Source organism: Denticeps clupeoides, chromosome 4, assembly GCF_900700375.1.
Source record: "Denticeps clupeoides chromosome 4, fDenClu1.1, whole genome shotgun sequence".
NCBI lineage: Eukaryota > Metazoa > Chordata > Actinopteri > Clupeiformes > Denticipitidae > Denticeps > Denticeps clupeoides.
Genome location: NC_041710.1, coordinates 21,250,288 through 21,274,486, shown reverse-complemented (window position 1 = coordinate 21,274,486; position 24,199 = coordinate 21,250,288). Strand labels below are relative to the sequence as shown.

General features: G+C 44.1%; 1 protein-coding gene across 21 annotated transcripts in view; it reads right to left on the bottom strand.

The window, feature by feature from the left end:
* tenm3 (teneurin transmembrane protein 3) overlaps nucleotides 1-24,199 on the bottom strand; it is a 255,412-nt gene that overhangs the window by 123,858 nt on the left and 107,355 nt on the right. The window contains exon 1 of one of the 21 annotated variants that reach the window (XM_028977065.1): nucleotides 13,594-13,627. The exons of 16 other annotated variants lie outside the window; for them this stretch is intronic. In XM_028977065.1, coding sequence (XP_028832898.1) covers nucleotides 13,594-13,612 — 19 coding nt within the window. In that variant the 5' untranslated portion in view covers nucleotides 13,613-13,627. Of the gene's footprint in view, nucleotides 1-4,040; nucleotides 4,458-6,039; nucleotides 6,056-13,593; nucleotides 13,628-24,199 lie in introns of those variants that run through there. 4 more of the 21 variants (XM_028977068.1, XM_028977066.1, XM_028977067.1 and 1 more) reach the window with 4 other exon arrangements.

Genomic DNA, 24,199 nt, shown 5'->3' with positions numbered 1-24,199 from the left:
GAGAAGAATCTAAAAAAATAAAGTCAGGGATAATGTGGGGAAGCTGTAGTCTAGTTACAGTACATCACCAGAAAAAAGGGAATAATGCTGAAAGCAAGTTTTTTCCTCTTATCCATTGTAAATTACTTCACGGTGTCACGTTTCTTGTACAAGAATTAAGAAATGTTAGGATGCTACGTCACAAAAAACATTCATACAAGTCTTATAGTGCAGAAACTATATAGAGATATCAATAAATCTGATGCAGGTTTAATGGCTCAATTGCCTCTAAATAGAAACATGTTTAATTAATTCAGGTTACAGTGAAGACAAATGTAAATAAGTAGCACCTATAGCGGTAACCTTCATTCATCAAACATGGCTAAATAAAAAATATCCATTACATTGTAGAGTTGGAGACATTCACTAAAGTCTTGAATTGGGTCAAAGTCACTGAGGTTTTGTATGCAAGAACAACTTATTGGCCAATCAGAAGCTATTGACTTATTGCGCTGTCACTGTTTCTCCCTCATTAAGTTGCCTAAATCCTGTTTTAACTGTGCTACTTAAACTGACGGAGACACGCATTCATCCTCTCTTCTCTTTCAGCTCAGCTGTGTGTTAATACCTGCTGTGGCAGAGGGGCTTGGGTGTCCTCTAAATGGGCGTGCAGGGTGACCTCTGACCCCTGCTGGCCTGAGACGCGGGTGTGATGTATGGGGCCAGTGGGCCGTGCTCAGCCTTTTTTCCCCCGACTCTTCTCTTCCAGGCTTAACCTCCTACCGGCTCCTGTTAAGCTGCTCGCTCAGTCACTGTCCCCTACGCAGCACTGCAGAGTCACCTCCACACCAACTCCTACACACACACAAACGCAACCTGCACGAAAACCCTGCTCTGAACTGTGCACTCACATCCTTTCTTTTAAATTGTCATGCATATGACATATTTGTAACTGGCTAAATTTTAAGAATAATAAAAAAAATGCTGCTTATTAATATATTATACTCGTGATATATATTGAAATTAGTGCGTGTCTGAAAAAAAAAATTCTTTGATGTTCATTATATAAAATAGTATTATTTTTTTATTATTGTTGTACATGATAAAATGCTCATATACATATTTATTAATTTTATAATGCTTTATTTCATGAGTAATACTTTTATTCATCTTTAAGAATTAAATTCTTAATGTTATTAAATAATAATAATAATAATAATTTTTATTATTACATTATTTACTGTGACCAATTCCATCAGCTGTAAAATGATTAACATTTTATTTCTCATAAAACAGAAAAATCCAAGTAAATCTAAATGACTATATCTGTATGAACTGAGACTCCCTCCAATAACCCAGACTTAAAATGGCCTCTCCAGCGCGAGGCAACTTCAAGCCAAAACGAGAACCTACCGTTCTTCAGGCCCTGGACGTTTGCCAGGTCATTGCAAAGAAAATTCTCGCAACAGCATTCACCGACTGCTTGTCTCCTCAAAACCCTTGACTAGAGCCTCCAACCGCACAAGCATTCTGCTCTATACACGCCCGGCAGACTCGCCCTTATCTCCAGGCCGAAGCCTGATATGTCCTCAGAGTGATGAGAAATTGGACCAAATCAATGGTGTCATTTTTGTTATCGGAATTTACTGTGGAACGGGATGTGCAGCGCATGTCCAAAGACTCTCTCTCTGACAGCGTGCAGAACTGGCTGATAGCTCCACATCATCAAACTATGCATCTGGACGTCCTGAGAGTTTAGACCATTAACTCGCCACAAGCCTCTGCTCTGCCCACTTCTCCCTTCTCTTACCCCAAACCAGATGCCGCATGTGTGTCGATAAGACGATCCTAAGGCCAATCTAATTCTAAACTAATTCTGGGTTCATTTCTCACTTTCTACCTTTTCTTAAATATAGAGTATAGTAGTGTGTGTGTGTGTGTATGCTAATGCTGATATTAGGTACAGGGTGTATGGTGGTGAACTGCAGCGGCCTTATTGCATTTTTTCTCACCTCAACAAATCAAAAACTCACAGGGCACTGGCCAATATTCCACGATGAATTAATTATGAGCGCTGTTGTATTGTTTAAAAAAAAAAAAACCCAAAAAAACCTGCTAAAAGCCGCCCAGTCTGTCTCACACACACACAAGACTACACCTTCCCCAACACCACGTCCTTCCGAGTAATAATCGGAATAATAAAACAAAGAAATATACGGAGAGGGAGATGTGACCCGGCCGCCTTAACAGCATAGTAAATCAGCACATATTACCGGACCATATCACAGGTAATTGAAACTTTTACTCCATGAGTAATGGCTCCATCTTCAGTATCGCACTCTATTAGCATGATTCGCGTGCACCCGCCAGAACGTATATCACACCGAAGGAAAGAGGGCCCAGTTGCTAGGCGATCCGTTTCCATTCGGGGAGAGGAAGAAAGCGGTTGAGAGAGGGAGGGAGAGGAGGAGAGGCAGAAGGCAACAATGCTTTTTTCACTGTCTTTGACACTTTTTTCTTCCATTTTTTCCCCCCTTTTATTCCCCCAAAAAAAAGAAAGAAAGAAAGAGCTATTACTCCCTCTGCCTCTTTCCATTTTGCTAAAAATCCATTTGGTGTGGAATCAAAGAGTCGTAAATCAAATGGCAGCTTAATATGAGAGTTAAAGTGGAACCATGCTGAAACACCCGCTGCAACAGGGACATTAAACACCTTTGCACATGGCCTTGGCCCTACAGTAATTCTGACACTTGTTTTTTTTTTTTCTCCTTCCAGACTTCTGGGGTCACAAGCTTTTCACCATGCATGAAATACAAGGCGGGCTGCCGCCTTTTTTACTTTATCATTCTTCCATTTTTTTTCTCGCACAGAACAAGTGGAAATAATGTCATGTCATGAACAGCCCGGGTCTCCGCTTCTGGCCGACTTCGGACGTCGCCGGGCCCGTTTTTTTTTTTTTTTTTTGTTACGATGCGCCACGGGTCCGTCGGGCTGCACCAACACTGCTCAATGTGTGGTGCCTGGTGTGGCTGTGGAATACTAATCAATAGAGAAGCTCCTGCATGGGCATCCGGTTAATTAGCCATTTAATCCAGCAGTTGGAGGAAAACAGTAACTAAACTAGCCGCACACGTCCGAAAAAACACACACTGCAGTCTAAATACAGAAATAAATATATTAAAAAAAACATTATAAATAATAATAAAACTTCCTCAATTCCGTCCCCCAAATCAGAAATGGCTCCTTTATCTCAAGGCTTTTAGGGCAGAAAAAAAGGACCCCGCCTCGTGGCGCCGGGGGTCTTAAAGCTTCCTCAGCCGTTATTCCGGCGCAGGTCCGGACGGCCTCGACAGTCCAATCGAGGAGGTAACAGAGCGAGTTAGGCTCTCCGCGCCAAATACCGCTCCCAATTACACCCCACTGGAAGTGTCTATTGTGCAGCAGGAGAGCAAGAATTATCACACACACCTTCGCCCTGGTGGAAATAGACAGACAAAAAGGATGAGGGGAAGAGGAAAAGGAAGAAAAAAAATCTCCCTAATTAATCCTTCCTTTTCATTTGGACATTTTTCCTTTGAAAAGGACCAGCGCTGCCTCTCCCCAGGCGTGGAGCGGAAGCGTCGGTCTGCCCTGCTCCACTACTTCTCATTTTTCTCGTGTGCGTGAACCTGCACGGGCTACAGATTCGGACCACCGTCCGAGACCCACACATCTGTACATGCAGAGAATAAAAGAGAGGAGGTTTTTCCCGTGGCACTGCGTTTTCGGGCACGTAACACAAAAGGCGTGTTAAGCATCCGGCGGAGGAAAACGTGCACGGGGGGGGGGGGGGGGGGGGGGGGGCACGGACGACTACACATCACACGCTATGCCAGATAATGGGGGGCTTCGGGGGGGGGGCGAACGGAGCGGTACAGACAGGGTGGGAGGGAGGGGGCAGGTCTCTCTCACACCCCCACCCCACAGGATGCCTTGATGTGAATGAGAGACAGACAGACAGACAGGCAGAGAGAGAGGGAGAGAGAGGGGGAGAGAGAGGGAGAGAAAATGCTTCGCTTTACCTGGGTGGGTTATTCTCCGGTGCTCGAGCGCTAAAGCGGGTCCTCCCGTCCACAGCTTCACACTCTCATGCAGACGCGGTGCTGTTCGGAAACCTCCCCATTCCAAAACACGCACGCTCACACACACACACACACACACACACACTCTCTCTCTCTCTGCCCGGCTCTGGACACTCACTGGCGACGTGAAGAAAGGGACGAGCGGAGGGGAGCAGACCCAGTTGAGTTATCCGGTGTGTGCAGTGGGAGCTTCGATGCGCATTGTGCTTCTTTCTTTCTCTCTCTCTCTCTCTCTCTCTCTTTCGCTCTGTCTCTTCAGCTGCCGTTTGTGCTGCTGCTTCCCTCCCTCCCTCTCTCCCCCTTCTCTCTCTCTCTCTCGGAGCGTATAGCGGCTCACTGGGCTCTGGTAAGTTTGATGCTCTCCGAGGCTGGCTGCTTACGGAGCGGCAGTCCGGAAGCGTCTGATTGGCTGAGCTGCTGATTGCCAACGCCCACCGGGGGAGGGTGCGAGGGAGACGGGAGGGGCCAGCGCTCTGATTTAACCATTTGGAGCCTCGGGAGTGAGAGAGGGAGCTTTAAAGGCCTCCCCCCGCTAAAACATACATACATTCTCATACATCTCGGCAACCCCCGTTGTGCTTACACACACACACACACACACACACACACACACTCACACACACACACACACACTTTACTGAAGCTGTTAAAAGTTCACCCTTTTTTTTAGGACTTCAGCATTTTTTACTGACTGCTAATGTTTGATTTGAGAAAAGAAACACACACACACACACACACACACACAACTGGGTTAACAAAGCCTAGTCAACATCTACAAAAACAAAATGAGCCTTTCCCCCACTTAGTATCAATTTACACATGACAATTTACAGAAAACTCTAATAACACAAGATAATTAGGAGAAATGAGGGTAATAAAATACTCAAACGTTCTAGGTGTGTGTGCGTCTTTGTGAGGTTCAGGGTTGCTGCTGTGATGAGACTTTCTTGTTTTAATCATATTTAAACCGATGCAGAGAGACTTACAGACATTTTTCAATGTACCTTTAATTCTGAAAAAGGGTTGTGTGTGAATAATATATATGTATATATATATTTTAAGTATATATAAAAAGATAAAAAATTATTACACAAAAAATAAATACTATACACAAATGACACAATCATCATATATTACTGTTATTATACTGGAAAATGCTTAGGCTGTTGCTAGGAGTAATGACGGACTGGGCCATACTCTCGAGGTGTTGCAGCATCTGTGTTTATCACACAGATTTTTCATTAACTGATTTTCAAGTTTGTTTTTTTTTACAATATTTTGCATAAAACTGCGCAAAACTGCTAATCTGTGTTTTGTCAACGTCAGCGTGAGTGGGTTTTCAAATATGTGAACCACATTAAGATTCAAAACTCTCACACATCTGAGTGAAAAGGGGTGAGACCCAACACACAGACACACACACACACACTCGAACCACGAGATGTGTCAGATAGAGCACCTCTCAGCTAAATATGAAACACTTGCCGAGACAAAAGCGAGCAATGAGCTTCAAATCCAGTTGCTATTGCATATGAATAAAAATTCACCACGAGGAGGAAAGAAAACACACACACACACACACACAGACATACACACTTTTTGTAGATTTGACATGCAGAGTTAGAGAGCAGGCACGCCTACGCCCAGCCTATATAAAAGAAGCCGGTGAGCCTCCGCTTTAATGGGTGCTGCACTGGAATCCTAATCACCGCGGCTCTCCGACACACTCCCGACTGCCTGTCGCAATTCTGTTTCCTCCCTCTTGCTCACAGGGACGTGGAGAGCCGGCGAGACGCAGACTAACGCACCGTCACACCCCCCCAGTCCATAGCACGAATAGAGATGCTGTCACGGGATGGGGGTCTGGGGACTGATAAGCTTCTAGTGCAAAGAACAAAATGCGTGTGTGCACAGCGCTACGGAGGGGTGCAACACCCACCTCATTTAGCTGGAAATTAGGCATGGCTGTAGCTTGGTGCCACCGCATCAATCAGCTCCCGTGCAAATGAGCCTACTGCCTAAATAAGGAGATAAGTCAATAACATTGGCACATATAAACAGAAAAATAAAACCTTTAGGAAACCTTCAGCGAACATTGGTGTCCCTGGGAACTGCACGTTTTGCTCTAATATTTATTTATATCCTTGGTTACCTCCAACTTTCGGGGACCATCTGTTTACTGTTGGTTACAGAGACGTGCCGCAGCACGGGAGCCGTGGCGGCTGATATTGCGCGGCTGCCGCGGTGAGGTGAGGAGCTCACCTCGGGAGTGCGGCGGTGATTGACGGCTGCCGGCGACTCTCTGAGGGAGAGCGACAGGTGTGTATGGTAATGCCAGTCACCTTACCCACAGTCACCACCGCGCTTTCTCTCTCGTCCTCCCCTGCTGTGCCTCCCCAGCCTTTATTCCCTCGCAGATACTCCCCCTCGCAATGCGCTTTATTCCAGGTGGGGGGACAGTTGGTCTCCTTGCACCATGGAGCCCAATGCAAATATGTGTTTGTGCACACACACACACACACACACACACACACACACACACCGTTAAAGAGCATTTATTTTCATACATTTATGCACACTTATACCACCAGTTTCAATACCGGTTCTTCCTCTTTCTTTCTTTCTCGTTCTCTCTCTCTCTCTCTCTCACACACACACACACACACTTATCCTTGGTAACTTGTCACACCAAACTAATCACACTGCTGATTGCAGTCAGGGAAACTGTCCTTTGTGTGGCGGATGTGTGGGTCTGTGTGTGTGTGCGCGTGTGTTTCTGTGGTCAGCCCTCAGGATAGGGCAATCTGTGGAATTGGAGGTCAATGAGGGGCCGTCGAAATCTGATGAGATGACATTTAAGAATTGGGCCCCGCCTGGTGCTGTTGGGCCCCGGGGTCGAATCGAAGGCAGGCTGTGACTTGAAAGGTCACAGGGGTCAAGAGACCAGCATGGACGCAGCTGGAAAATGCTGACACACACACACACACACACACCGCCCCTTTCATGTTAATACGATACAGTTAATAATTGGAGAAGCTTAAATTTACACACAGTTAAAGTAAACACTCCTGTACCCACACGCGGACGTAGAGTAACTGGACGTTTACACATTCATGGCTGAAGTGCGTACGTCGGACGTCTCTCCGAGGGATGGCTACTTCAGCTCTTTCTCTCCGCGATCAGATTAATACGGCGTTAATCAGACGTTTACAGATGGTTCAAAAACACCACAGCCAAACAGCAGCTGCTGCAAGCACAGCAGGACACACACACACACACACACACACACACACACACACGGGCACATACGCTCTCGCACGTCCTAGTACAAACACACACATGCATATACTGTTACTTTACATTTAGTGATGCTCCTGACGTCTATATGGAATATGGAAATTAATGTGCATTTAATGCAGATAATGCAGTGCAAGGTTTATTTAAGATTTTATTAGTACTGCAGATCGGTCGGGTTTTCTCCCGTTCATTGTTTAGTAAATTAACCTAAAAACCAACAGTAGCACATTGCAACCAATTTTATTATGGACAAATCACTATTGTATAAATACAGCAAAATGATATTTTTACATCAACTCAGACTGAGTTTGGGCTCACAAATCAGTCAGCTTGCCAATAATTACTTTCTGTAAACTGTCCTTCCCAAGTACTGAAAGTGTCTGAGCTTATTGATAGTTTTTAATCATTTCACATGTACGTGCCCATGCATGCATCCATCCCCATGACAACGCCATGCACACACACACTGGCTAAAAAATAGTCAAATATTTAAGCATGCAAATACCAAAAGATAACCACACACACACAGACAGACACAAGCGCAGGCTGTTTTCGGTGACGGTACCCGGACAGCACGGTTCCGCTATGAATCAGCGGCAATTCAATAGAGGATAATGGGCCATTGATTTTGCTCGCACACTGAGGACACTGTCAGAGATTTAACGGGCAGCGGCGCTCCCTGCTCCGCTGCGAGATTAATAAAACATAAGCACCTGTGCTTTACGACCCAGGCCTCCGAGACGGCCCTCTACACATCCATTCACGCACGCCCGAGCGCCGTAAACTCGTCTGATTGGCCCCGGAGTAATCCTGAGCGCAGCGACGGTGGCTTGATTAGAAACACGCCAAGCTGTGAGGATAACCAAAGCCGACGGCAAACTGCAAAGGGGTACAGTTTACCACGCCAAAAAAAAAAAAGCAATTAGATGCAAATTAGTGAGGAAGTGGTCCGTCTCTGTTTAAACATCAAACGGCAGCGGAGAAGTTATTTCAGGCTCTCAGGTACTAACAGACTTGTTAAGAAGGGAGAGGAAGCAACAGGAGGAGGGAGGGATGGGGTGTAAGGTAGAGGGATGCTGGGCAGGGAGCTCTGTTGATTGGTGCTAATGCTGCAGAGGAGGCAGCAGCAGGTCTACCTGCAGGAATCGGGCACGCTGGCCGCGGGCAAGACAGAGGAAGAGGAAATGGAGGCGATAACAGGCGGAGGGAGAGATTTACAAAAGCTTTTCAAAGTAACGACAGACCTGCCTTCTTGTCAGCAGGTGCGGGGTTCCGTCCACACAAGCACACACACATTTACATTAACCGCATACATCCAGAGCGACTTACAATCAGTAGTTACAGGGACAGTCCCCCTGGAGCAACTCAGGGTTAAGTGTCTTTCTCAGGGGGACAATGGTAGTAAATGGGGTTTGAACCTGGGTCGTATGGTTAATAAGCAAGTTTTATGCCCACTAGGTCTCTACCACACGCACACAATTACACTCACCCACTCACCCACACAAATGTATACATACACATGCAAACGCACACACTCACAAGCATACACATAATAAAGCGTGTGGGGACGGCGCTTTGCTCAGTGGCACCTTAAAGATCGGGATTCGAACCCACAACCTTCTGATTATGGGGCCACTTCCTTAACTACTAGGCCACCACTGCCCACACCACTGCCCATATATACAATACTGGGCACTTTGGGAAATGTCTTTTATCTTCCTAACAGTAGCAACAATAATGTAATTTCAAAAACACGGCTGGTATTAAGAGATATGTTAGAAAACCTGACAGTCGGGCTCTCGCGCGTCTTAGAAACAAAAGTCTGCACGTGTAAACCAATATTGCATTGGAGCTGAGAGAACAGCAGCAATGATGACAGAGCATTTACACGATGTAATGTTCTTTTGTAAAGATGAAATTTTGCAATAAAATGAGGAGTTTTTGTAGTAATATTTACTTGACTGTTCTGTACGTGGCCCCGCGTGAAATGCATGTAAATAAAAGCACATTCATTTGCAAACATAAAAGGAAGTCCTGGGAGGCTGTGCTGAGCGTGAGGTGCGAGTGGCGAGCTGCAGATAACCTGCAATCTCGGAGGTGGATGCTGGCGGCAGCCCAGCGCCTCTTAACTCTATTAGATGCTCGCCTCTCCTCGGTTGCAGGAGGTACTGTAAATTTAATGATTGAATGTAATCTCCTCAATGAACAAAACACCAAACTGGGACTTGTGATTGACCATTTAAATACACACACACACACACAAGCACCTATTTTCAAAGAAACAAACTACCCTTTTGGTGATGTTTGATTATTTCTGTCACACACACACTCTCCTCCTCGTTCACCTAAAAAAAATGTCCACAAATGTGGGAAAACACAAAAACGCTGAAAAGTTTTCTGACAAGTATTTGCTGGCCTAATAATCTCCGTCCACCAGGGCCGATCCAGCCACTGGATCCAGTTTTTTAGCAACATTAGCTTTGTCTGGACAGTGTAGCTGTATGAGTGGAAGTGGAATTTTGCTGAACTCTCCGTTCCCTCTGGTCTACAGGCATTGATCAGGGGCTTGATCCAGGCTCGCTGTGTGTGTGTGTGCGTGTGTGTCTGTAACAGACCAGGGCCGCGGCGTATTTACAGCCATGCGTAATGAGCTCGTATTTCAGACCGACCCAGAGGAAGAAGACTTTAGAAAACACACCACACTTACCGAGGGGACTGAGGCACAAAACAAATGACTAAACAGACAAACAAACAAACAAACAAATAAACAACCAAAGAACAGCTGATGGCGGGGGGGTTAGAGGGGGGACTGAGGATGGTGAGGATGGATGAAGGCACAGAGCATCACCGCTGCAGTCTGGGCTGTTTCTCAGGCCTGGAGGTGGAGACCACCTGAGGTACGGCCTCGGAGAGAACCTGGACCCAGCTTCTAGGGGTTCACATATACAATGTGGGTTTTTTGTGAAGTGTGTGTGCGTTCTGCTGATGAGAACAGAAAAGTTTTCTCTTTCATTTCTCCACTCTTCTTCTGTTGTGTGTGTGTGTGTGTGTGTGTGTTAATGAGGGTGCCCCATGCTGCCCTCCACTGTCTGCATTTCGTGTGAATGTGTGTGTTACTGTGAATGAATGCATGTGCGTTACCGTGTGCTGGCTGATTGGGACCTGCTGAAGTGTTTATTATGTTGGGGTACTTTTTAAAACCTTTTCTTCCTCTGCTTTATTTCGCAGTGAGAATGTGTGTGTGTGTGTGTGTGTGTGTGTGCATCAGCTGCTCCTGTCCTTCAGCTTGCGGGCTCCCTGTGGTGACCCGGAGCTAAGCCACCTCTTTCACAGTCTCAGCGCCCCCCTGCAGGGCGCAGGCCAGGGGCTACACTGCTGAAAGAGCTTGTGAGAGAAAGAGGGAGAGAAGGAGAGAAAAAGACAGGCAAGGACCCAGTCAGGGGCGATGGGACTGAGAACGAGGGAGACAGTGAGACAAAAGGGGCTAAAATGAAGAAAAACAAGAGGGGCATAAAAAGCTGGATTTTCAATGCCCCCTTCTGCTTCATTGAGTGTTGATGTGTGTGTGGGAGGGAGGGGGCATAATTGTCACCCTGTCAAAAAAATTTCCAGCATGGAGGCGTGCCAATCTAACCCACCAGAGCATCTTCTACTTACAGCCGCTCCCGTTCCACACAGCGAATCAATCGTCTCCATTCCGCTTTCACACCAAACCACCTGCATGTCCTGCCTCAACACATCCCGAAACCTCCTACTAGGCGTCCCACCAGACTAGAAGAAAGACCAGGACAACTACCAGAGCTCAAGACCAATCAGAGGCCGCAGCTGACTTGACATAATAACCACTATAATAAGGTGCACTACGCTACATACCCCAAGAAGCACTGGGGCTGGACCTAGACCCACACACTAACAACACACACACACACACACACACACACACACACACATAAACAAACTCACATATCTGTAAAAAGAATATGATCACATGCCCAAACTGAAACGGTTCACATCTGGCATGGGCTCCACAGAACCTGATATTTCCATCATCTTTATCCTGCTGTCCAGGGGAACATTTCCGTTCCCCTGATCATGGAGCAGTGGGGAGAGAAGACCCCAGCATTGCTGCAGAGTCAGCAGAAACATTTCTAAACACCATTACATCACTCTGGGAGAGGGTCTGAGAGACAGTTAGATGCTCCGCCTCCTCCTTCCTCCAGGCAGAAAGACGTCAGATGAGGGATAGCTTCCCATTTGACATCTAAAATCAATGCCATTTAAACATATATCATCATCTGTCATTTACCAATAGGATTACATCCTGATCAATATGCCTGTCTCATACATATAATCAGTTCAAATGAATTACACAATAATTACCATGGTTTATTACCTTATATTTCCTAGCATTACATCTCTGAATGTTACAGGCGTGTGTTTTCCACAGTCCAGTCTCAATTATTTAAACCTGTTTATGGAAACACTTTTTCTGTGTCTCACAACCCCATTCTATCAGCGTTAAGGTCTCCTGTTTCTACATTAATGTTGTGTCTTCATCACTGATACGCTGAAATTGGCTCATTCATCCATTTCCCCTTCCCTCCTGTTTTATTAGATTTATGCTTTTCATTATTTTTTAATTTCCGTTCCCTTTCCATAAAAGTTGATTGTTGTTGTAACACCGGTTGGACGTCGGCGCTGTAATGGAGAATGTTGAACGGGTAAACAGACTGATGGATTGACATTTATGCCTCTCTCAGGTACTTAACTGACTAAAATACACGCACACACACACACACACACACACACACACTCACACACACACACACACACACACTCACATATATTTCAGCGGCAGATGAATGTGACCTGGCCCCACTATTGATGGGAGGCATTTCCACCCCACCGCCTCCCTCTCTTCCTCCCTCCCTTCCTCCCTCATTGCCTCTGTTTTATTGTCGATGGATGCATTCCTCTAAACTGTCCAGATGCACTCTCATGAATAAATTAATATTTACAAAGCAGAGCGGCCTCAATAAAACAAAGGTCGTAAAGTTGAAGCAATGCGCACACTCCCCACAGTTGGTCTGTGCCCATGTCCCTATGTACATTTGTCCTCCTCTTTATTTCCCAGTCCTGTCCTTCAGTACTAAGCAACATTCACTTCCATGTCCTCTGGTCACCTTTCCTTCAAATAGAAATGAAGTGGTAGTGAGGTGCTAACTGCCTATCCTGACAGTGGAGTCACACCTCAAGTCACCAAAAAAATCGACTCTACAAGATCTCTCAAGATCTCTAACTCCCTCTACTAGCTAGGACCAAGACACCGGTAGTTAATTTCTTAGCGTGTGTTCTTCTATCACATAAAAGCATTTGCAAAATGTAATGTAATGGAATCCCACATTTGATGGTTATAAATAAGAGCCAAAGGTGGCCTAGTGGTTAAGGATACGGCCCCGTAGTCAGAAGGTTGCTGGTTCGAATCTCGAGCCATAGTCCGCCACTGAGGTGCCACTGAGCAAAGCACCGTCCCCACAGACTGCTTCCCAGGCACCTGTCATGGCTGCCCACTGCTCACCAAGGGTGATGGGTTAAAGGCAGAGGACACATTTTGCTGTGTATCACAATGACAATCACTTCACTTTTACTTCACGATCTGGGGATTTTGGAGACCAAGGCCAGTAGAAATGTTAAGGTAGGTCATATGTGTCAAAGTAGCATCTGCCTCTAAGCATCAATGCCACAATCTCCCTCTAAGCATAACTCAGTGCTTTGCTTTCCCCATGAACCCAGCTGTCCACATGATCTAAAAAGAAAATGCCAGTCATCAAACTGGTCCAGTGGGAGTGACACTGTAAGGGACTGACTCCAGAGGGGGTGCTCCGACTCTGCGATTCGAGGCAGAGTTTCGTTGTGCTTTTGTTTGTATAAATGTTCGTCTTTTGTGCCTTGACAGGTTGGGTTTGTAACAAGTGGTTCACAATGACAATTGCTTTACTTTTCACTTTTCAACAAGTGACTGTCCTCTGGCTTTGTAATACGCCCCACTGCGTGACAGACGACAATGGTGGCATGTGATCAGTGTCATTCTCTTCACCTGCCAATGACGCTAATGTTGTTTCTGATTGTGTATCTTATGTATTGTACAGAGTAAATGTCAAATTTTAGCTGCTACAACTTACGAATGCAAACTAACCTGTAAATATGATGACCATGATGAAGGGTCGAAAGGGTCAAAAGGAAAAGAAATAGAAAACAGAACAGACGTGATGAGACTGCAATGTCTCAGCCAGCATGATGGTGATGGAGCCGTCAGTTAGGCCCTTCTCCCTGTAAGAGTGAGATAGGCAAATTGTGCTCGTCAGGGCCCACGCCAGAATAAAATATTCATTCACTTGGCTATTATTTGCCACATTAGGCTTGCATGCCATTTACTGGCCTGAATAATTTTGCGCCCGGCCTTTTACTTCACCAAGCGCCCGCTGACAAACATGTTTCAATCTTCATTGCAGGGGCTTGCATGGACACCCCATCCCAAAAATTATTAGCATCAAATCTGCAGTCATCTACAGCCTATTTGCTGCGTGTGAAAACATCATTTCCTGCAAAAGGGGGGCTGAAATCGATTGTTGAGGAAGGAAGCAAGAAAAAGCATTATACGCACCATGTGATGGAAGGAAAACAGAGAGCAGGGAGAAAGGAACTAGAGACAGAATCAGAAAAATGAACAGACAGGAAATGGAAGAGAATTCTTCAAGGGAAGTGGGTCGAGTTAATTTACTGTTAATTACATGAGTTGAAGAGAACGAGGAAGAGTGCTGCTATGCAGTCTGAGGAAGTTTGAGGAAGAGAGGGAGGAAGAAGGCATACATCCTGAGTTCACGTCAGGTGATTGTTAATTAGAGTGAATGTAATTATTCAAGGGGGGTAAATTTATTGGCCTGCAACCTGCAAGCAGACAGGAAATAAATTCATAAGAGTTTATTTTAAATTGGATTAAACTGTAGTTGCTTCACCTATGGTTGGATGGACAGATAACTGAATGAAGAAAAAAAATATTTTCATATTACAGAAATGAGCTAGAAACCAATGCACAATGAGGGGGGTCTATTTGAATAAAAACATAATATAAATTATGGGACTAACAAGACTTATACTAAATATGAATATCAATAATTTTTTGGTAAAGACAGTGGACTCAAATAACATCAACCATATTTCATGACTGTGTGCAGTGTAAAAAATAAGTGTGTTTATTTTCTGGAGATAAAATTGTAAAGAAATGTAAAAAGAGGCATCAGTGTGATTCTGTGCAGAAGGAAATTTTAAAACCCATTTATATCTGGTTAACTCGTGTTTCAGATCCATACAGATTATGTTAATCATGACAATATTGATAACTGACATTATTTGAAAAACAACAATATTTGCAACAAAAATATACTATATTTGTTTTCAATGTTTTAATCAACATATGGCTGCTTGAAAAGCATATATATATAAACGTAACATTTATATAATAAATTACAAATTCTAGTATTCCAATTTTTCCAACATTTAATTTTAAAAGATTAAGAGATTTAAAAAAATTATTTCAATTCCAAAAAGGCATACGTGTTTCCTTTCCAGTATATTTTCCATTATAATTAAAGTAATAATTGAGACTGTAGTACTGTCATTAGCATAATGCCATTTCTCCATTACCATAACAAGCCATTTTGCTTAATGGTAATGAGAAACCTGCCTTAAATGTAACAGCTATTATTTGTTAATTGTGCATAAAACATAGATAACATGATGGCTAAGACAATTTTATTCTTATCCATAATATGACCTTTGCTGCTTAACAGGCAATGTTCTCACTGTGTACCTGAAGGTTGAGGTGTCACCGACTTTAAAGGTGCTAAAGTCATTTAATGTCATTTTAACCCTTAAAACAGCATGTTAAAGTAGTAGCAATGAAAAGAGGCTGAGAAAATATGAAAAAAAAAACACACAAAAGACACCAAATAATTTTCATACCATTGATCTTATAATGCTTTTTGCTTTGACCCCAATCCTGACTCTCCATAAAGTGAGTTTGCATGGTAAAACTTGCCTGATGTAGCGACTCTCTTTGCTGGTACTTCTGTCTATAAAATGAATGTAGCTTTACATTAGAGCTGCACAGTGATTGTGATCAATGTTGTGGACTGCAGTAATATACACACAAGCAGTTTATTTCTGCTCTTCCGCTGCGAGAAGCGGCTATCTTTCTTCCCCCCAAATGCTCTCAGATGATGCCCATTCATCTGAGAGGAGCCGGACGTGCTCTGGACTATCCACCGGTATTTGAATAAGAAAGCATGAAAGGGACGGAGAGCATAACAAAGGCAAATGAAAAGAAGAGCACAAAAAACAAACATATTTGAATGATTGTCATTATCATTTTAGCGTTAAAAAGCTCTGATGAGCATAAGGCCGCGGCCGCATTTGAAGTATTTAAGCAGCTTAAGAGGACCATGGACAATGGCTGCGAAATGTCGGCCTTTCTTTGGTGGGCGTCGATCGCTCATTTTACGGTTTGTTGGTCACGACTGTCTGCTTGAAGAAACGAGATGATGGGGAGGGGGGTATACGGAAAGGGCTGGGAGGGCATTGAAGCTGGGGCAACAACACGGACGGCTAATCCAGCGGCGACTTCGTCTCGCACAACAGGCTTAGCGTTTCGCGGCTGGCTAGCGGCTCCCGCGCGCCTCTATACAGCCGCACACAAATCCCCAACACAATCATGGCGTCCGCACAGCCACTGTTCTGTCCATGGACCGAGTTGGTGTGCCATTTCATTCCATACATATGCAATCTAGCAGTTTATCGTCACGTTTGTTCGGGGCTGTGTTTCGCGGCCAAGATTTGATTTAGGTTAGGGCCTACTCTGACCGTGCCAGTGGGAGGGCAGTGTTGCGTTGGTAGGAGTGGGAATTGGGAAATGAACACATTTCGGTGTCACTGCTGTGTAGTGAACTGGTCCTCCACCCAAAAGATTTCCACCCAGCTGTCATTCGGTGGTCAGTGGTCAGAAAGCATATGGCAACAGCTGGGCTCCAGTCTCTAGCTCTGCAGGTTAAAGCTGCTGACGAGACATTCCACACAGTGGCATGAAAGCAGGTATTACTGGGCGGGCGGTAAGCAGTGATTGAGTGTGAATGTGGTGAATGGCCTTGTTCACTGGCAGACCCCTGGTCAGGTATCCATCAAGGCGATGGGGAGCAGGCATGGCACAGTCTCTTAAAGTGGGTGATGGAGGGACCTGGCCTATTTTTCTCCCTACAGGCCTGGCCTGCTGCTTTCCCATCACTGACTTTCATGATGGATGTGTGCATTTTCTCCTCCTCTCTCTCTCGTTTCTGTGTTGCTCTCTGGTCAGACTCCCTCCTCATGCTGTCTTTGCTGCTGTTCTGTCTTTACCCTTTTATGAAAGCAGAAGAAGACTGGGAGGTGAAAAATGCTTCCACTGAAAAAGAGCTCAAAGGTTAGGCCTCCATTACACATTACATAGTACACACACACACACACACACACACAAAGAAAGAAAGACAGAGAGAATAATGAACAGGAGTATTAATGGCAGGGCAGAAAGTCTGGTTTCACTCTGGGCTTTTCCCTAACTCTGAAGCATTATCCATTCAGCTGTCTCTCTCTCTCACACACACTCACACACTGCGTATCCACCATACCAATGGCCCTTTTTCCGGCACAAAATGGAGAGGAGGCAAGAAACGGTCTCCTCTAATCTCTAAAAGCAGGACAGATCTGCCTGGAGACAGAAAAGAACTACAGACCTGCACACAAAGAGACACACACACACTGGGTCACACAAAACAATTACATTTACTCTCCTAAGTACTGTGATGGATTAAGTCAGCGAAGGGCAATTTTATTAAATCATTTTTTTTTTTGCAATTGCTAACACACACCCTATTTAAGTAACTTTTGTAAATGTCTTCATACAGTCTGCATTATCAACATGCATCTCATGAAAACATTTCCCAATTCAACACAAATCATTGTTTAAATATTTTTAAATATTAATCAATATTTCATTATAAAATAAGAACAGCAACTTTATTGACTGATCATAAGTAAATGTAAAACAAATTGCTGGATGTCTTGGTTTTTATTCAATATGGTCACACAAAATAATCAAAGATTGAATCAGTTTGCATATGAAGATTATAATGTGCATATGTTGTGTTTTGCAGGTGTTGAGGTGTGAGTCAGCCAGCAGTCCATGGATTTTATGAAGGTTGGTCGCTGAATGCATTTAGTGGGAAAGCAATGAAAAATGATTACTGGTGATGGATGCTTGTTAAGAATAAAAATATATACATAAATACTCTCCTACATACACATACCAGCATTCCATGCACACAAAGGTAACATCTCCAAACAGCGTACACCATAATAACTTGTTTAAAGCATTCATTTCAGGAGAAAAATCGTTCCGTGTGCACACTGCGCATTCGTGTTTATAGATGTGCTCCTGCGCCATGAAGCCATCAGCAGTAATTCGGGCGACAGCGACGAGCTGGAGGAAAATATTTTTTAAGCACAATTCACCACCTTCGCGCAGATTAAGAGGAATAAATGTGTTTCTGCTCCCACCAACGGCCAGGCTAATTCACTAAGCGCCAGCGCCGAAAACTCATTACAGTCAAAAGTAATGAATATGAGACATACACAGCTCAGAGAGGGGGAGAGATTTGTTTGATTTCCTTCCTTATTGCACAGGGAGAATCAATAAGGAGTCTGCACTAGTTTTGTGTATGGAGACCAGAATAAAAATGCACCAATACGCGCACAATGCACATTTGTTAAAGACTACAGCAAAAAAAAAAGGAGAGAATTGAATTATATTCCTGCAGTGGCCCATGCATACTTGCAAATGAAATAAAGTCTAATCTAAAAATAGAATCAGCTGATGTACAAACAACGTTCCATCAACATCTATTCAACGCTGGCACAATGCAATCAGAGCTGACTTATTCTTCAACCAGGGGCTGCGCTGCACATGACACCAGACACATTTATTCCCGTTCAAATTACGTTCCCCGCCATCGAGTAAGCACTCTCTTCTGGAACATTCTCTGGCTACAGCTGGCACCCGCAGACAAGCACGTGGAGACAGGAGATGTGGCATTTGCAGATATTACAAAGCAGAAGGCCACATGATGGTGCCACTAGAACCTACAGGTGGCTCATTTTGCGGGTCTCCTCGCTTAGCTCTGTGCCGTCCCCATAAACAGTTTCTCTCCACAGATGGCCCGTATTATGCGAAAGCAAATAGCTGCTCCGAATCCAGAGGAAAGAACTATCAAATCCTTGGTATGGTGATGAAAAAAAAAAAAATTATATATATATATATATATATATATTTTTTTTTTCCATGTGTGTGTGTTTATAAAATATATAAAAAATATATATAAAACAGGCGCGGCATATGCACCTGTCAAGGAAATCATTACGCAGCACTGTAAAGGTGCTGCAGCCCAGGCTCTGTCAACTGGGCTCTCAAACCAGCGCAGATGATGAGGAAGCTGCGTTGCTGCTGTTTTAAAAGCGCTGCGCTGGCACTGGCTCTCGCCAAACTAAGCCCCAGTGGCACCATGCACCCATCTGCTGGGGCCATGGGGAATGGAGATCTCTGCACTGACAAGGCCAGCTGTCGGAGGGAGACAAGGTGTAGCCTCTCTTTGCCGAAAGGTGGAGCATCCCTGGACCCAAAGTGAGCCACAATTACTAATGCATACTTTTAGTTTACTAAAAGTAAACTAGAGACTCCGATTTCCTGACTAATGGTATAATAATGTATGCACAAAATATTGATTAATAATATTGAAATTGAGCTTCTGCAACATGGTCAGTTCTCCCACATCACTTTTTTTTTTTTTTGTTAAGATGGGTAATCCGTTTGTAAACAAACCTGTATTAACAACTCAGGATATCTCAAATTCTTGACTGAGAACAAAAAAATAATTTATATCACCAACACAAACTAAAAAAAATGAATTTTCTTGCAAAATTTGCATTTTTTAAAAAAACATTGCCACCATATACAATGATAAATTTCACGTTTCATTAATATTATTAAAATAAATTCTCTATTCATATATCACCGGTGGTTTCAGGCTTCTTTTGTATCACAGTCATTATCATGACAAATTTTCTATATTAACAGCTCTAATATAACAATACCTTTATATTTAAAAGACTTTAGTCAGAGTTAGTAGTCACACATAAAAATGAACAATTATTTTCAGTTGAGTGGACCTTGTGTAACCACAGCAGAAAAGTGCAGCTGTCGCTGTAATGTGGAAATAATAACTGTGAGATATTTAGACTGTATTAGGCTCACGGTCATTCGGAGTGACATTTAGTGACGACGAGTAAGTGACACGCATACAGGAGTGCAGTAAGCGGCCTCCTGTAGTGTTCAGTGGAATAGTGCGTTTGTGAAGTCGACTTCTGTTGGCTTAGGCTGGTGTCTAGGGAGCCATCCTTCCTTTTGACAGAAAATATCAAATTATGTCTTTGCGTCTTTGATTTGTGCCTCTCCGAAGCCGGACTGTTTCATGCGGAATTAGCCGATAGGAATCTCCATCTCGGCCCCAGTTTGTGGTGGGCTTTGATTAAACTGTGGTGGGGAGAGCGAGGGAAGAGGGGGTTTTGCATGGAGTGGATTGGAGAGACGGGGGGACGGGACAGCGGCACAAAGGCCTGCTAACACGATTGTCCAAATTCTCTAAATGCTATTTCCACACCCCCATTCCGGTATCCTTTCCAACACACTTTTACTTTGACACAATGCACAACAGGATACCAAAAACACAGCGTAGACAGGGGGTGAACAGGAAAATATTATTTTGCTACTGCCAAAACCTAGTGCCAAATCTGAACCATAAGAGAGAGAGAGAGGGAGGTGAGAGAGCGACTGTAATCTTGACACCAGGCCTGTACCGCATAATTGGGATCCTGAACAGAGGCCGACTGCCGAGTACATTAAATCCATAGATCTGCGTCCGAGCCCAAACACTCGTTTCAACCTACAGCGGCCTGCCTAATTAACTGTGCGTGTCTTTTACACTCGGGGTGCAGATCCAAATGCCTTCCTCTCGCCTGGCGTGCCGAGCAATCACTCACTGTCACACACAGGCACTCTAAAGAAAGATGTAAAACATACACAGATGCACGGCACTCTACAAATACACACGCGTTACGTCTACACCACAGACATACACACTGGAAAAGCATTACAAGAAGCCGCTGGGAGTGAGCCTGGCTGAGTGGGAGGGAGAGGTTATAAACACATATAGTGTTTCAATTAAGGTTCCCAATGCACGGAGCGAGTGTGTGTGTGTGTGTGTGTGTGTGTGTGGGTGTGTGTGTGTGGCAGCTGCGTGCGGTTTAAAGCTATGCAATCGCCTCCTCCAGCTCTCCAAACACAAACCAGCTCAGAAACACACACATACATGCACGCACACACACAAAACGCAAAAGTGATGTGACGTTACTCGACGTTAAAACTTGATGGCTGACAGCTGCAAATGCACTTGGTGTTTTAAACTCTACTGGAGTCCACTATTTCAGAAACACACACACACACCTCTCGTAAAGTTCCCAAGTGAACGGACCTTTTATGATGATGACATAATGTACACTGTAAGCCACGAAAATAATTAGGCCTGACTATTCGACTTTCCCATCTTCCACCTCCTTTCTCGTCCTCCTTTGCCTGCTTTTCTCCTCTAGTGAAAAGAAAAACTTCAGGATCAGCTGCGGCCACATCAAAGCCTTCATGCAAAAGGCGGGAAGGAAATAAAAACAGTGAATGAAGAAATGACGAGGCTTACAGCCGCATGCATTAAGGTTAAACAAGCAGTTTATCCGTAACCCGGAGATTCCTTCTTCCCTCTACACTTCCCTCTGTCCATCCGACCAGCCCTCAATCTTCAGGTCTTACAAACACTCCCTGTCCCTCTCTCTCACCTTCTCCCTCATGTTCTTTTAATGGAGAGAAATCCACTGCGCTGCATAAGACCGAGCTAATAACGCTGAAGAGATGGGAAGGAAGAAGGAAAAAAAAAAGAGAAAAGAATAGATGGATAAATGGAGAAGCCGCTGGCATCCTGGCAGGAATGAGCCCTGGTAAACCCCCTCTGCCTCCAGCCAGCGTCTACGCCAGCCTTGTGCCCAGTTCTGCCCACCAGCACACATCCGTGCTGGGCAGAGCCCCGCATGCCGGAGCTCTCTGTCTGCCCCCTGGGCTCGGCACTAAACCTCACCACAGCCTGCGCTCACAGCGCCTCATGGAAACGCTTAGGCCAGAAATGCACTATAATAAGATCCCAACTCTGGGCCAACTGCGGCTCCAAAAAAAAAAAAAAAGACTATGGGGAAGCGAAAGAGAGAGAGATAGAGAGATAGGGGAAAAACTCATTGAGGTTGTACATGGTGTGTGATGTCTTCCTATATGTGGTTTGGCAAGGGGTTCATATTAGGGTGACCATCGGCTCAACACAAATGTGTTGACACAAAAGCATTACTGTAAACACATAAAAAAATGTGGAATTTAAGCCTCACTAACTATATCTCGGTATTAATATGGTGATAGGTTATGTTATACACATGCACACTGTCAGAACAGCACCATTCATTTTAATAGAAACACTACTTTTTAAGGTAGCAAACGCCTCGACACTATAACCTGTATACATTTTGGTAACGGTGTGTTTTATTGCTTTGTATGAGGTGGATCTGACTGCAGCACTGGTTAAAATGACAACAAAATAAATACATGGTTCTAGAAATAAAGTCATGACAGTGTGAACTAGCTTCCTAATGGAGTGTGCTGTGTTTGTGTTCTGCTTACAGTATAGGAATGTTATTGGAAATAGATCTAATGCCATAAAACAAGGAAACACGTTAAAGCTGGACAATGCACTGGTTTTACTGTAAAGCAGCGCATGCTTTAGCTCTCTATTGCAGGGCTGGAATTGGGCAATATTTCATTTTGTTGGGAAGCAGGACAAGTCGGTCCTCTTCCTTTCTGTCAGATTCGGAGTCTAATTCAAAGCTGATTTATCGACATAACAAAGCGGTGCACATATTGCCAAAGCATACATAACTGGAAAGAATTACTGACAGTCTCTCACTCGCTCTCTCTCTCTCACATACACACACACAGATACACATAGATCCACACATAAAATGAACAGCAATGAGTCAAGCTAAGTAGCTCAGCATGGCAGAAATAGTGTGAAGACTGCACGATGGGTCTGAACTGATGCAAATTTGATATGATGTTGAGAATATGGTTGGCCTGAGACCAGACCAGGAGATTTCATGTGGAAAACGGCCCACCAGCTGCAATACCACCTTAAAAATACAAACACACATCCCTAATTCACCAGCTCCGACTGGATGTGGGTGGGGCTGCACTTTGATTTCTCAGGAGTGGGGCAGTGAGGCAAGCTTTTAACTAATCACATAACCCAAAAGGAGAGACGGCGCATGTGCAGGCACACACTTCAAACTAACACTTGGCGTTGTGTGTGTGCATGACTGAGAATGATCTGAGTTTACTGGGATGACAACCTGCATGTGAGATTTTCTGCAATGCCACCTCTGCACCTTCTGTCACCTCAGCATGTCACATTTACCACTGAATGTGTGTGTGTGTGTGTGTGTGTGTGACAAAGTGTGAGAGTGCATGCTAGGCCAGAGTGTGTGGGTGTTCAGGCATCTGTGTGCAAGTGTACCAAATGGAGTGTACTCCTGGGTCTGAATTTTTAGGTTTCTGTGTCTGCATGCCCATTTAGAAAGCACATTCCTAATAAAGTGCCATGGTTCCATTTGCTCTTTATTATACCCTTGTTACTGTAATCCATACTGTACATTTCTAAATTTCTAAACACGAGCGAATGCTACTGACGACAAGCCCACAAAAAACTAAAAATATGTGTTGATCATTCAGAATGAATTAAAAAAAGTTGTACCTGGCAAAAAATGACATTTGTAAAACACAAACACAAGAGAACCTCATCAATTTAAATGAACATTTTGCCTTATGTTGTGTATGAGATCACAGCACACTGATTTGCAAAAATGCTAATTCTTGGATGCAGTCTGGACACGCAGACACACAGATTGGTCTCACTAATTGACGTGTCACTGTGTTTATTGCTTGTTTTTTTTTTTTTTTTTTTGGTTCGCATTATCATGGTGCACTAAGTGGGGTTCATTAGTAAGAGCATAATGTCACATTAATGTTGAGCATATGATGGCAATAGGAGTGTTAATTTGTGATGGAGCTCATTAATTGGCAAATGGCAGTACGCAGGCAAGGCCAGGCTCTGGCTCACCGTCGTTGTCCATCACACACCTTTCCTGACTGCTGTAGAAAAAAAAAAAAGGAACAAATTTCTATCTTTCTTCTTCATCCATGTGCACGATTTTAAACCTCTATTGAGATGAGTGACCCATAACCACCAGACGTAAAGCCCATGGCCAACGGAATGGTCACACGCACACATACGTGTGCACACACGAATACACACACATAAAAAAAAAGGAGATTCAAGCAACCAAAAAAAAAGAAAAGTAAGAAAAAAACTGAAATGTTGGATAATCACTCGAACCCACACAAGTAAACATTATATTAACCTCAATGGAGGGCTTTTTTTTTTTGCGTACAAGCACATTAACACAAACACTTATGACTAAGCCTGTGATTCAGACCTGGTTGTCTGGGCTAGAACGAGCTC